The 16,506-nt window shown below is 35.0% G+C and overlaps 1 protein-coding gene across 1 annotated transcript in view; it reads left to right on the forward strand.

Moving 5' to 3' along the window:
- The first annotated feature begins 849 nt into the window (after positions 1-849).
- Positions 850-16,506, forward strand: part of LOC143145349 (neural cell adhesion molecule 2) — a 261,041-nt gene continuing 245,384 nt past the window's right edge. The window contains exon 1 of the mRNA XM_076308653.1: positions 850-2,670. Within this exon, the coding sequence (XP_076164768.1) occupies positions 2,565-2,670 (106 nt within the window). The 5' untranslated portion in view covers positions 850-2,564. The remainder of the gene's footprint in view (positions 2,671-16,506) is intronic.

The following is a 16,506-nucleotide window of genomic DNA, read 5'->3' on the forward strand; positions in this document are numbered from 1 at the left end:
CGGTCCCGCGCGCCTTACGTAACGTAGCAATTTTCAAGAATTCCCGGTCGAATATCCCTAACTCTCGTCCCCACCTCCTCGTTCGACGTTTGCTCCTCTAATAAAAACGAATCGTCTCGAAAATAATTCAACCGGAACGCGAAATGCTCCGCATTGTATAGCACGCCCTCTATTAACCCTTTGGACTCGATTCGTTCTCTTACACGGGAGGAATCTGAGAACCTCTAACAGATCTTTTAAATCAAAAGCTAGAATAGATCGTAAAGTTAATTTGGATCTTGTAGCTTCGTATACTTTACAAAGCATTCCTTTTTTTTTTTTTTACCTCGAGTTGTAAAGTTTTCTTTGGACATTAGAAAAATTCTGGTGCATCGGTTTGCGACCGACAGTTGCCTCTGGAGCACAAAGGGTTAAAACAGAAGGACATAGTAACCCCGGCGTTGTCCGAGCTGCTGTTGGGTTGGCGGCTCGTCGATCCTTTGAAAATCCTCCGTGCACGCACGGTGCCTGGGCCGCGCCGCAACGATTATAGCGACTCATTAGCCGTGCCAGTAAATCATAGTGATCTCCGCGCGGTGTGCGTGGCGGAGAAAGCGAGAGGAAGAGACGAGGCGCGCGCCCGTAGAAAACAGACAGAAAGCAAAGGTGGACGCGAATCCAGGGAACGAGAGCAGTGAACTGTGCGCAACGGAGATGGACAGAGCGAGCGTGCCCGATATTGGCCGAGCCGGCGCGAAGATACCCGAAGCGACTCACGGCGGTTCTTCGCGGTACTCAATGGTTTCAGTACCGAGCCGCCACGGGTCAGGACTCGACGTGGCTTTATTATGTGGGGGGTTTGTTGTTGGTTAGTCCGCGAACATAATCACGGTGCAACGAGTGATCTATGAATTAAAATCGAACCGTGAGAACGTCGTCCCACTTCCCGCGATCGCCATCCATGTTCGTCGATCGATGATCCGTCCGTTGCGATCGATGACGAGTGCGGGGTTGAAATGATACAAGATCCTCCTTTCTGGAGGGGGGGACGCACGATATATCGGTGCGAGTAAATTCGACAGGGTGTTTGCACCTTGGTTTCACGCGGAGGACAATCGATTGATCGCGCGTGATTCGCTACGAGGATACCGAGGACGGTCATACACGTGCTTGCGTCTTGGTGCACGCGACTGCAATAGAATCGCCTATCCTCCTCCGACCCGATGAGAAAAAGAGTCGGGATGCGTGCCGTTGAATAATTTACCGGGAGTGCATACGTCTTGTCGTAATCACCGTTGGTGGTGGAGCTGGAAAATAATTACGATACCGGCGTTACGGAGGCCCAATTTCGTCGTCTGATTAACGTCGACACGCGAAAATTTAATTATCCCCGACCAGTAGTCCCCGCGGATGATCCTTCCGTGTGTCCTTCGGGTGTATGCTCTCCCGGATGAGCAGTGCGGGCAATGAGTCGTGAGATAGGACCGAACCGGCAAGTTCATTCGGAGCTAGTGGTGCAGTAAACTGGAGCAGTGTCCAGAACGTTACTTGTGGCCGAGTTAGATCGGGTTCGGAGACGAGCAATTTTCGCGAACCGAGACCTCGAACAGGGTTGCAACGTCCGTTCCCAAAAAGGCGAATACGTTTTCCAACGATAACTATCGGACATTCAACGTCACCCCATCCGGAGATCAGTTTACCCAACGACACTCGTAAGAAGTCGGTATTCCAGTGCACGCACATCAGCCTCTGTCGGTTGCGCTAACGGTGTCCCGTCAGTCTCCCACTCGCCCGTGATCCAGCACGGATCGCGCTGCCAAATACAAGATTGATCATTGGACACCTGGAACCGTGGTCCACGATCGTTAATATTGGACCGGAACGGAATGAATTATCGTCCATACTTTGACTGTATCGCAGTGAGAACATCAACGTGCGAAGTGTCTCGTTGTCGCACAATTTTATTCAACGATCATTGACGTAAACGTCGTCAAATTTTGCGACAGGCTTCCGCGCAGATACCTCGAAGTTCACGGCAGACTTTCGAGCCTCGTCGGGAATTAATTGCGGGGAGAGCAACCCGGCGTCTAACGTTCGGAAGCCCTTCTTTCGCGATTAATCTCGTGTAACGGGATTAATTGAGACACAGTCGACAGTTCTCTCACCTGACGTCGCAATTAGAGCCTTAGGAGGAGCTGATCGCGATCGACGCAAGAACCGAGGCATCGCCGAAAGAAGCTGCGCGGCTGCTCGGAGGACGATTATCATCGAATCGTCTAGGAGCAATTAAAGCGATCGGGTAGCAAGTGGTCGTTCCCGAAACTACGATATCGTCGAGGAGAACATAGAAGCGGAGAAACGATGTCGACGACGGCGCAGTGCAGTGCCGGGAGCGACAGCAACATCGGCAACAGCAACAACAACACCGACTAAATCGGTAGCAGTATCACCGGCTGCAATTAGTGCCGGTTCACGACAATCGCGAGTCTAGGTGACCGCTGAAAGGGCGGCGGCGGGGGAGTTAGGTCGGTCAGAGGCAACGTTGAGGGTTCGACGGTGTGTGCAGTGTGCGAAAGGGAGACAAAATGTGGTGGAGGTGCCAGTGGAGTGTCGCGACTACGACCACGGTGTTCGTGCTGGGGATTGCCACGGTGTATTCGCAGGTGGAGTTATCTGATCTGGATAAGCCAAGTGAGTCGTACACAGTTATTATTATTTACGTCGATTCCCGCGCCGGAGACCGGGTAGGTAACGAGTACTGGTTGCTTGCGCGGAATTTTTATCGGAAATTTGGAGGAAATACGACGGTGAACACTCCGAAGGAGATAATGGCGGATAGTTTACCACTTAATAAATTCGAGCTGTCGGAATTTTATTGTTTGCCCTGAACAAGGTCTGGGAACTGAAAGGAAAGAGCTATTACGTTTCGGTTGTTCGTGCGAGCACCTTCGGAAACTTTGTGGTAATGTTACACAGTTACCAGTAAAATACGTACATGTTTCTCGTACAATTGGTGGTCGAAGTAAATCTTTACACTGTTTGGGTTAGGTCTGGGTTAGTCGTGTCAATGATCCTATACGGTACGTCGAGTTTCAAACGAAAGCAATTCAACATTTTTTCGATACTGTTAATTGGACAGAAATTTCTTTCGAAAGCATACATTGTTACATCAGATGTGGTCGTTATTTTTCATTTTATATTAATACTTAACGAAGATGCAAGAAGCAGTATTTCTTTGTTATGTTTCGATCGAAGTTATTAAAAATAAATTTTATTCATAGTCTCGAATAAAAATGTTACAATGCCAAAGTTTAAAAATTCATAATTAACAGACTTCCTCTGTCTGTTTCTCGATTCAAAAATTTTGATGATATTTTGGATTTATTTTCGAAAAAAGGTATTAGATATTTTCATTAAAAATTTTGTATACACGTATAGTCATTTATTCGTAGTTTAACAAACTACTTTTTCAAATACGAATGATTCTTTTTACCGAAGTTATACATACGAACGCAATATGTGTAAAAATTGAACTCGAAAGTAAATTTTCTCACGTTCTTCGTTTTTCATAAACGTCAGTGGGTTGTAAAATTTTCGTTTCTAAACAGAAACTAAACAAAGCATAAAAAACCGTAACAATCATTGCCGAACTGTCGAATACTATTTCCTTGAAAAATATGACAACCGTGCTCATACTTGCCGCGCCTCACTCGTCGTTCCAATTTTTGTACAAATTCATCGAATGTCGTACTTCCATGGGCTTACTGTCAGAGCTAAAAAACTAAAAGTACATTTTCGAATTCGTATTCGCGAACAATAGGAAGTGACGCATTTTATCTTTCTACGTTCGATTGAAACTCCGACAACAGCACGAATGCATTCTAGACTTTCCATTTCCTGCATTGTTACATTCTAGTTTTTCTTTAATATATTACTTGCAATACATCAAAGGTAATTATTCAAACGAGTGGGATAATAGTTTGATATTCACAATACCGTTGCATGGGTATGGGGCACTCTTGTACAATTTTTCATAATGCTGCTCTCTACGATTAAGAAGAAGTAAACTTTCGGTAATCATATTGCATTTATTCTAGTAATCACACGATACAATGAGTCAATTTATTGTAACAAGTAATAAAAAACAACTAGATAACAAAATCATTCTTGAGCGTTATGAAAAAATTTCATAAATAGATGTTGACATAATAATAGATTTTAGTTGAATTAGGTTATAATTTTCACCTTTGAAGCTTTCATAATACCAAAGTCTTAAATAATTTACCATTCGTCGATCGATTTATATGCACTATGGATAAATTTGTCAAATGTTCCTGACACGGTGGATCGTAAATAGTCTTTACTTATTTGTATCAAAAATCTTATTAAATTAAACAATTTAAATTAACACCAAACCTACTACAACTGGTCTGATGACCGGTTGTAGGATTTGTTTAGAATTTCCTACATATAATGTTATTGCTTCTCCATTTAACCTCACGACTTTTTATAGTACATGTACAATGAATTGTTTAATATTCACTAATTTTCTTATTGTTTTTTTTCTGGAGCTACCGCGACCGGTCATTTGACCGGTTGAACGATTTATATTTTTATAATTAATATCTTCTCGAAAATTCAATTCTAAAACTATAAAATCGTTGCAAACGAAAGATAATGCAAGCATGGCATGACTAGCTGAAAATATAATGATACATGATCTGAAAGAACTGCGACAATGCTGACATTGGTTTACGCCCGGACGAAATATAAGAGTGTTTACTCCTGGTATCGATCTCCCCTCGAGACCATTGCTACAGTCTTATCTCTACTATGATTGCAAAATGAAACTGTGGTTGAAGATGATGTCTAACCATCTTTACACTTCAATGAAGTGGTCCGAAGCATCGAATCGTGGACATTACGAAGAGCATACTTGACTCATTAATATTATTTTGTACTTTTATTCTATTATTATTTTATTACTATTTTATATATTACGTGGTGTGTCATTTTCAAAAAAGTGGAAAAAAAAACAACAATACCTTTTAGTAAGTTTTACAATTTATCTTTTATCCATTTTGATTTACATTTTTATATTTTAGTTTTCATTTTATCACTTATGTATTCATCCTAAGAATGTCGAGACATTCGAAGAATATAAAGTTATTAGAGAAAATAAATGATATTAACGAAAAGTGTTTGGAAGATTATCAAAAAGTTTCTGACAGTGAAAATGACAAAGTGAAAAGTGATTATGATTTACTTGACGACTCAGACACCAATAAGAACGAAGAGAATATTTTGAACATACGTAGAGAATAAAAAAGAACAAGGTTAATAATTAATTCCAAAAGTGAGAATGAAGAATTGCTAATCGAAACTGCTACAAAGGTATCTGTTTGGAAAGAAATAAAAGAAGAATTTAATCTTGACAGAGCACCAATTCATAATATAGGAAAATATCAGGCCCATTTAATCAGTTACATGAAGTGTTTGTGGGTTTAGTGTTAATAAATTTTAACATGGAACACTAGTTCGTGATCTTATTATTGGTCTGTTGACCATTTTGTAACATTCGAGTCCTATGACGTTAACGATGCAGCAATTCTGAATCTCATTATTTCACAAGGTATATAATTTTTCAATTTCAACAGTAAACTATTTTCAGGGCGTAGCACGTTGCCTATGATTGAGGACCAGAAAGATTAACGCTTTTTGGTCCGAACCATTGTCGACCTTCGTTTCGGTTAGACCACACGCATTCAACTGCTTTCACCGACACCATGTAGGCTCAGTTTAGTAGTTTAATATCTAATAACAGATCGGTAGAAATATATTGATACTCAGTAAAGTATTAAAATATAAAAATTTCTGAAAGAAATGAGAATTATAAATTTTATTTAACTAACCGATTCAACGATTCACTAAGTTTAAGCATCTGTTCAGATGAATCTATGTATTAGGTAATCTATATTACGTATTACAAAATGAGCCACGCAAATGATTACTAGTACCATAAATGGGAGCATAAAACTTGAAATATGAAAATTAGAAGAAAAGAGTATTTTGTGTTTAATGTATCAGTAATTTCGTAAAAAATTAGTGAATTGAAATTTTAATGTTTGAGCTGTGAGTATAAGCCAACCTTTGAATATTCGAGAAATTTATCTAATTAAGAAACTAGAATTATAACCTATTTTATCATTGATAGTATGGTAAACGTAGTAGAGTCTGAAGAGGGTCCATACCTAGACACTAAAAGTTAAAATCCTAGTTATATTTTACTTTGATACTAGTTCTTGAATTACATTGAAGTTACTAATAGATACGTAAAAAACTCTATACATATATATGTATGTATGTATATTATATTCATTACGCAAATTGATGGATTTGGCGAATTGACAGCAAAACACTCCTTTATGTATTCGCTAAATTAATGAGTCAAGTCAAACACACCATTATTAAATGTTTTCTTGTGAAAATGTAACCTTTTTAGAGTAAATTTTACAAGATATTCTTAGACAGAAAAGTATAACGTCAATAAATTTTATTTTATTTTTATACATTATTTCGTTATATAAAATCTATATAAAGCATAAAACGCTTTTCATGATAACGAGAAATATATTTATTATTGAGATATGGATTCGGATTACGAGAGAGTATTTTTTGTAAGATTCATATACTTATTTACGTATTGTACTGATTAAGTCATTTAAAATAATTTCAACGTGTATTAAAAAAAGCTCTGTAACATATTATTGGTTGTATTTATGTGTAACTGCTAATATTTAATTTTTGAAAAGGATAAAAAAATAGATCAAAAACGTTTAATACGTATGATATGCTTGATTTGATTTTATCGATAACATTTCTTTAAAAATATGTACCGACATTGTTCATAATTTATAATTCTTCATAATATGATGTTCTTCAAAACATTACCTAACACAAAGTCTGGGTTTCCTCTCATATAGTTTTTATATCTTATGTGTTGCTTTTTTTTTTACTTGACCGTTTTACGATCGAAACATTTTACACAATCTTTATGCTTTACTTTCGGTTACGGAATAATTATCTGCAGTCTTACGCGTAAACGTTTTTGCTCATAAACGAAGATGGTTGTCCCCGTTTTAAATCTAACTGAAGTTTCAACGGAATGTGTATAAAATACATGAATTTTTTACATTATAGAAACTCAATATCCTCTCTTAAATGGTTTCCTCTTGAATTAACTGCCCCCATATTTCCATTATAATTTATTCATACTTGCCTCTGTAATTGGCGTCCGATCTACTTTTCGTACAAAATTTTTTAAATACTCAAAGAATGTAATGTTCTTGTATTTTAGATAAAGTAGATAATTTTGAAAAGAAGTACACAGCTTTAGAAGCCTTATAAACATGAAAACTAAATGTTTTCAATTTCTATTTTGCAATAATCTAGAGAAATAATAAGTGATCGATATAAGCATGTGCAATTTTAAACGTAAAGTACAAATTGGAGAGGTGACATAAGGAACGTAATTGGCTAAGAAAATAATTAAAGAAAGAAAGAACTAACGAACTTATAATCATTGCATATGTATTTTGTCACTTTGTAATTTACTTTATTCAACTCCTTTCTATCTAACAAATATCACATGTTCAAGGATATCACACTTACTATGTTACGTCCTTGTATTATCTTCCTAATTTGTATTTTATGTTCAAGATTGCATCGCATGTTCATATCGATAATTTTGATTAATTCTAAAGGTGATTTCAAAATAGAAACCGTAAATATTTTATTTGATATTTGTAAGACTTTTGAAATTGTGTTTTCTTTTCAAATACTGTTGTACATACGAATGGTTGTTTACTGTTAGAGTAGTAGTCCCCCGTTAATTGCAATGGAATCAACACTGCTCGATTTCATATAATTGGAGAATACAGTGTTTCTATTCTATAAATCAATCTTTTTTTTTTAGTCAGTGTCTCCCCTAAAGATTGTGAGAGAATTTTCGTCGAAAACATACATATATATTGTACAATTGCAGTATTATAGACCTTGGATCGGTGTAACTCAAAAAAATTGTTGTAAATTTCCCTGTTTGGATAGATTCAACGTAAGATCGTAAAGGATTAAAAATTGTTCATCTCCTGTGCCTCTTTTCCATAAAAAAGTGTACTACTATATGTTCGAATTTGGGCAACAGTATATCGTATGCAGAATTTAGTGCACACTTGCGTGCGTAAAAGTGAGATTTATTGCGTTACGAAACGACTTCGCGAGATTGCATTCCCAGTGGAAAACATTAGCAGTTTCTTTCATTGGAATGAATTTCGCATTGCGTGTACCTAACTCCGCGTTGATTGTGGGATAGTTATGTTGTTATTCAATGAATGCGTGACAATGTCTTTGTGCGTAATGACAAGCTGAAACACCATTACGGGATATAAATAGGCGTAATGCGATATATAGTATGAGGATATGCGTATATTTTTACGTCGATAAAATAACGGAACAAAATAGATACGGCAAAACGTTTCTCGGAAACTCTTGAGAGGTTTGACATTGTACTCATTGTGGAAAAGTCATGCTAGTGTCTGCTTTTGAAATGAAGATAAGAAAATGTGTCTAATGATGGTTGAATCATCTTTGACCCAGCCGTATATTAAACCAGACAAATTTTTATGACTTTTGTTTACGTTATGCTGGTACGAGATGATACTGTAACAAATGAACGTACTTTTTAATAGTTTTTAGTGTGTTACTCGAAAAAAATTGGAATTTTTGCTTTTCTTTCAAGAAGTTTTCCAGGTCATCTTCAGGTGTTTATGGATAAACATATTATTCTCTTTTTACACCTGTCTTTTAACGATTAAGATGATTTCAGCAAATCACATAACAAATACTTTTTCTTTCAAGTCTAATTCTGGTATATTTGTAGATTTGAATAATGTTATAAAAAGCCTTATCGATCATTTTCTTTCAAGTCTAATTCTGGTATATTTGTAGATTTGAATAATGTTATAAAAAGCCTTATCAATAATTTTCTCCTTGAATAACGTTAGTCATATTTGTTTTATTGCCCATTTTTAAATATTTCGTTTCGAGTAATACTTTTGTAGATAAATTATTTAATAAAAGTTCCAAACGAAGGATTTTCTTGATCCAAACATCAATTCAATACGTTAAAATTGTTCATATTATCCTTATTGGAAGATAGAGCCCAATAAAGGAAACAAAATTTTCCTTTACAAAGTTTTCCTTCGGTCATTATAATACCGCTTCGATATTATTATTGTTTTAATATTCAACTTAACTCGGTTTGTATGCTGCATCCCTGCAGAGAAACTACGAAGCCGGATAAGAATTACTAATGCAACAAAGTACCTGGTCGTTTGTCGGGCGTAATGGAGTCAGCATTCCTTTGTCCGAAGAAATTAATATTAAAGCCCGCAATCCGTATATAAAGGTAATAGAAACGTAAAGCGAGAGTCACCTTATCGATTCAAGCGCAGTGTGCGGAAGGTTAACTTGAAGGAATGAAATGACAGGTAAACTAGTTTAATTAAACCGTTGCTCCGAGCCCCTTTTGAATGTATGACCTAATGACAAAGGAAAAGGAATTCTCGGCGCACAGGGGCGAGAATAAAAACTTGGAATTTCAATAGCAAAGTTCGGTGTACTTTCTGACTGGGCCATAAGTTGGAAAATAATGTGGTACAGATTTTGCAACTTCCGAAATATCGTTCTAAAAGTTTTCCACTTATTAAAACGGTCTTTCGATCCATTCTTCTTTCGAATTTTCCGGTAACACATCGAATAAAACAACATGGACTTATGGCGATCATTAGTTCAGTATACAATGGAACCTCGATCGTCCAAACTAATGAGAACACACGATGTTCGTATAATAAATTTTTGTATCGTCGAGAAAGTAGATTTCCACAGAGAGAGAGAGTATTCTACGATCAATGTAAAATAGAAAATCTTGGATAAAAATTTTGAAATTTCCATGTTTTTTATTTTTCAATCTTACACACCTGTCAACTGGCATATTCTTCCTTGTGTTATTCCTTCGATAGAATTACTTTTTAGAATTACATTTCATTAATTTTAATTTTATTCGTTATAGTTTATTCGATAGACGTTTCTTTAAATGTCGTACAAAATAGAAGTTTCGAAACAAAATGTTTCACACAACAGTTATGAATATTTTTACACATATATATCATTAACACGTTATTACGTTCGATGCAATTATTGAATGTAATATTAATGGATTAATATCGATGCAATGTAATCTTTTGATACGAGAACATCATAATAAATGTCCAAAATGGTGACCTTTGGCTTCCAAAAACTCATTAATGCATTTAATAAATGATCGATGAACTGATAATAGAATTTCTCTTCTGATACTTCGATAGGCAGTTGTGATTCGCTATTTCATATTGTGTGGAGTGGTAGATGGATCGTGATATATCTTTTCCTTAAGGTAACTCCATAAGAAATAATCTGGTGATGGTAGATTAGATAACTTCCCCAACCAAAGAGTAAGAGAAAAAGAAAACCCAATTCATTTGTATTTGATATCGGGTCCATTTATAAAATGTATGGGTGGAACTTATGACACTTAAAATTCGCAGAACACTCGTTCGAAATATTTTAATTGTGAGGAATTACAGTTAACACACAAATTTCATTATTTCCATCGTACACTACCATCTTAAGAAAACTCATCAATCTTTCGTCCTGGTTTTCCATAAATAAATATCATTTTAATATTTTCGACAACTGTTTAATATTTCATATTTAACTTGCAATAAAGTAGCAACATATATATGGGTAACAATATCTTCTAGACTAACAATATGTTCCGTTCTGAGATTCTAGCAGATAATCATTTTATAAATATTTTTATAAATATTTCAAAGAATAAAGACTTAACCAAGAAATGTTTCAAACTAAAGTGATACATATTTTTATGCAGTTACGGTGTTTTCTATTACATCCGCTAGAGAATTATTTGGTAAAGTCTAACTTGATAATTCTTAGACGTGATTAATATTTAATGTTGGTTTTCCATTTATGAAGAATTCAGATCAATCTTAACAGCTAGGAAAAGATCCTGAAACAGGTGTTTAACGATAATACTTTACAGCAAGGAAGAATTTTGGAGTTTTAGTACAAGTTTGTACAAACTCGTAACTGTAGGAGAAAGAATAAAAGTCTGTTTACAGAATTATTATCTATTTAGATTGAATAGTGTTTCGAAATTGTTTTTGAAGCTATAAGTGGTTAGGTTGTATGCAAACATATTACTAGGATTTTCTTCTTGGTATTTGTAGCTCCCTACAACTGTTTCGTTAGAATTTCTCATTAGAATTCCTACGTTGCGGTATGTTACGTTAAATTGCGAGTATTCCTTTAATTTTCATACATTCTTCAAAATATATATAAAAATATAGGATAAAGAATATGTAGAATGTTCATTTCAGTTTTCTAGATAGCACTGTTTGGATTATCGAACGTTCAGTTAAATGACCGTATTGTTATAAAGGATTTTCCAGGTTTGCTTCCTGCAGTCTTCTTGTTTGATTATACTGTGCACTCTGTGTACAACAGGCAGAAAATGCTTATCTGAGATTTACTTATGGCATATGTAAATTTCTCTTTTACTCGGAGCAATCTAAATGGCTGAATCTGAAACAAAGATGAATGTCTACCACGAGTTTGTCGTTGCGTATATGAAATCCTTTCCACAGGAACACTATCGTATTTAGACGGCCTAGCCCACGTTAATCAGTAATATCACCTAAATTCATTTTCCTGTGCCGGTTAGAAAGTGACGATTCATTTCTGTTTATCGTACACGTTTCGTTTTTTTTTTTCACCGAATTATTTCCGTTCGGAGATTTATTTCATCCAATACCATTGCACTATCGAAACTGTAAGATGTGAGAACTAAACTTTTCTCTGACCATTATCCGCAATAACTGTACATTTCTCATAAGTTTCACAGTTTACCACATAACCTCAATATTATTGTCACTATAAAATATAGAAATAATATTGTTTTACTCTAGTGTATATGAGTCATAGAGGGTATATGAGAAAACACGTGGATAACGTATATTTATTTTACAAATTACGAGAAACAGAGGGACAATCGATTATTCGTTACAACCACGTTTCGGCCATCAACGTTTTATTTTCATTCTGTTAATTATAATAATACTAATTCGTGTTTCAATTTGCGTCGGTAATTAATATTTTTAGATTGTCGTTATTATTGTTCGTTTTAGTTTGAGATGCATTTTGTTATTTCTTCTTGTGCTTTGCATGTTGTTTCTATTCCTTCCATTTTGTTTGATATTTTTAATTTTTCGCCTATTCTATCGTACTCAAGATTAAGTTTATAGCAGACTCTCTATGGTAATTTAAAATTATTTCTATTTAAAAGTAAACGTTAATTTCTGTATTACTCAGGTAACATTTTATTATCACATCGAGCAATATATAATGAATTCAGCTGTATTAATTTTTAAAGTTATACATAATTCTACTAATTTTAAATAATATACAATTGTATTAATTTTAAAGTAACGAACAATTCTATTAATGTTGACTAATTTACAATTCTATTAATATTAAGAGAATATACAATTCTATTAATATTAAGGTAATATACAGTTCTATTAATTTTAAGTAATATACAATTCTACTAATTTTAAAATATATTAACATATCTCAATATTTTGAAGCATTTATAGTTTTAGAGAAAGATCTAACTCGATATAAAGCCCAAAAAGAATATAATTATCCCCAACTAAATTTTCTAAAAAATCTTATGCGATTTAACCGCCAGAAAGATTATGGATCCATACATTTTTAAGTAATTAAATAATGTTTAATTTTATTATTCCTGATTTGATCGTTAATATTCTTATTATTTTTCTAAAATATATGAGAATTAATAATAGAAAAATAAATAAATGCTCTATTATCCGACAATCTGGTATCCCTTGATTAGTTCGGATAATCGAGGTTCTACTGCACTTACAATATCCGAAGATGACCAAAGATACACCGAAAACGTTTATAATTTTATTATTCCTATATTATCAATAAACGACTGTTTGATAGACCAAAGTATTTACTTATTTGAAGTTTCTAGCAGCATTATGAATATTTGATTAATACGAAGAAGAGTTCCTTTCCTTTCGTTCATTCTTGTCACAGAACATATTCAACATTTCAAAGTATAAAATTCAAAAGTATATCAAAGGAAACTCACTGATAAATGACCGAAAGAATGTAGATGAAGTCAATGATAATTCGCAACAGGAACGACGTTGCAACGTGGGTTCTGTCGAAAGTTTCGTGAACAAATATTGCCAGAAGTAAATTAATACAACAACCTTTCCACTACATTTGAAAGCGGTTAATTGCGATCGCAATTGCCTGTTCCAGTTCACAACATTGCGCCACGACCGCGTGATCGAATGCTATCGCTGTGTTTCGTTCGAGTCTGTTCAACATTTGTTTCAACAGGTGCTGGCAGGGATGAAAGACAGGATGTTGACGGTTTTTCCCGGTGCTGCGGGTTGTAATAAATAGTTTTTACGCTGGTTCGCGTACAAGAACCTCGGCGATACAACTTGGCGATACTTTACGAAACTACGCGATGTTTCGTTTTCTGTAACGTGATTCCAGTAATTAATGGCCGCGGTGCTCATCAATTATCTGGGTATTTGCCGCGATTACAGGCATCGTGATATTAGACCTGCTCTCGGTAAAGACTCGTTGAAAAGGAAGGCTTGAAATTTTACTAGCTTTCACGATAATTAGTCAAAAACGACACCGTTAACACAAACGGGTTTCTGCGATCATTTTCGAACGTTTCGAATTAAGAAGAGTTTCTACTAATTTCGTAGTCATTGGAACGCTTGTAAATTCGTATTTTATGGCTGGTAATAACTTGGTCCAAGATTTATAGAACTTGTAAATATCGTGAAACGTTAATATATGTAGAAAAAGAATGTTCTTTTAATTTATTTTCTACTAATCACTTTGAGATAGAATTTGTTGGAGGCACGCTCTACAGGTTCGCGGTATCTATTGCTTAGTCTTTGGGAAGCTTTGCCGTTTCGTTCAATTTTCGTTTCACGTTCAGCGGGTTTCATCGTACGATATTTTTCCACGATTTTCACAGATAGCTCCTTTCAGCTTATAGCCTTTGCATGGCCACCGCGTGGTAAACGCACAAAAGCCTCTATTCGAAACGGTTGTTCCTGAAAAACCGCGCAGTAGCCACCTCTACGCCTTCGTTGATGTTTAATTTCGGAAACCACGGAGCGAGAATGTACCTGCGGCTACTTTGCCATTGGTTAATGATTTGAGCTGTCTAAATGGAGAATTAAGGATGTAGGTGGTGCTTCTCTCGTGAAATGTACTACTTTTGGTTTCACGTGAGGCTTATTTCTGCGGTGCAACGAACGAATCGAAATTCCGAGCACAGCAAAACCTCTATTATACGAACATTTTATTAACCGAACAGAATATGTCTTAACGGAGTGTTTCTTTTCTTATCGAAATATTCTTGCATAACGATCCAAATTAATCGCTACAAGAATTTAGGATAGAATTTAGGATAGTAATGGCATCGAATATAATGACAATTCATGCATTTGAAAAATAAAAATTCCACGATATCGAGAAAGTTACTATTATTAACATTAAAAATGTTTTCATTAGAAGTCTTTCAATTTTTTATGGTATTGATTGATGTATAACAGGAATACAGTTCTACGTAATTCAATATGTTGGAAAAAACGTGTGAAATCTGACAGATTTAAGGAACTCGTTTATGTTATTCAATGAATTCTGTTATTATACCTTAAATGAACATTTATGTCTCCGTATTACGTCGAAAAGAGAGCTTTACTGTACCATGTTGTAGTGGATTCGAATTTTTTTCATTTATTATTCCAAACCTTAAATATTTGTAAATACAATACTACTATACATAATGAATAAATAACACGTCAATCCCTATTATTTTTATTATCAATGGTCCGATCACATTCTTTTCATTACGCATGATATGGTTCAAAAGGTCTTTTAAAGCGATAATATTTTTATTTCTGTAAATGTTTAAGCTCATTTTCAATTCGTGTACGTACAATCCTATAATTTGTTGACATAACTTGAATTTAGAAGGTTCTTTTCGCTAAACATAATTGTTGTTGCAACTTTTTGGTTTCGTTTTATAAGATTATACGTAAAAAACTTCAAACGACCTCGGTAATCTAGAAAAAAGCGATGTATAAACTTTACGAAGTTAACGCCTTTAAGGATATTCTGAAGTATACCATAGTAAAAAAGTTTTTATGGGTGCACGATGAAAGTAACATCGATTGACAGGTCATATGGTTCACCCGATAGAGTAATAGTCAATTTTTAATTCATTTTGGAAAATCAATACTTATGACATAAAATTTTATGCAAGAATTTGGAATACAAAGAGATACCAGTCTCTCAAAGGCTCAATTTATTCGATAAATAAGGAATTTCAATTTTATATTAATAGTACTGTTATTTTTCGAGTAGATAATTTTTAGTGCATTCTTGAAAAAATAAATGTATTTTCTGATACATTCGTTTCAAGTATAAAGTGAAGTTAAATATTACGTATTGGAAATTATAATTTACTCATTTGGTTGACTATGAATACTAATATAATTATACAAAGAAATTAAAGGAAAGATACTGTCTATTACAGTTCATTAAACGACATTTAATTGAAGAAAGTAGTAAATTAACGAAATACGCTAAAACGTACTTATAATTTTGTATAAGAACTATATAACAATACTTTTTGTTTATACCTCTGACGCACATACCCATAATGGCTGATGTCAGAGTTCAAAGACTACTTAAAATACAGTGTTTGAAATTTAAAACGAATAAAACCGAAATGATATAAGTAACAATTTTAGTAACTAGATTGCACGTGTAACTCGAGAAAATGTCAAGCAGGTACCTTAAAGAAATTCGTCTTTATTATCTCAAAATCGATCAAATGTTATCGAGCTACTCGAATATTTCTGAAAGGTATACCATCAATTCCTCCAGACCCTTGCTCGTGTCATTAAAATGAAATATATATTTTTCAAACCTGCTAATGGCATTGTTCTCTCGACGAGGCGATAAATTTTGTTTGAACATGTTTACAAAAATGTACGGGGCGACACTATGTATTCGAGCAGCCAAAGAGCCGACGACTCTCGAAACTGGCAATTCTGGCATCGCGCAGTGAATACCGATGGTAATTAATTTTTTGCGTGCGACTCTCGGAAGCAGAAGAACCACGGAATGGCCACGAAATCGGCCTAATGGGTGGCCATTTGTCATTCCACGAAGGACGGAAGGCAGGAGCACTAAACAGCGGGGAGAACCTCTCGCACGTCCTCGACGAAGACGATAATTTGCACGCGACCCCGTCCACCATCCTACACACCTTCCAAC

This window comes from Ptiloglossa arizonensis, chromosome 4, assembly GCF_051014685.1.
Source record: "Ptiloglossa arizonensis isolate GNS036 chromosome 4, iyPtiAriz1_principal, whole genome shotgun sequence".
NCBI lineage: Eukaryota > Metazoa > Arthropoda > Insecta > Hymenoptera > Colletidae > Ptiloglossa > Ptiloglossa arizonensis.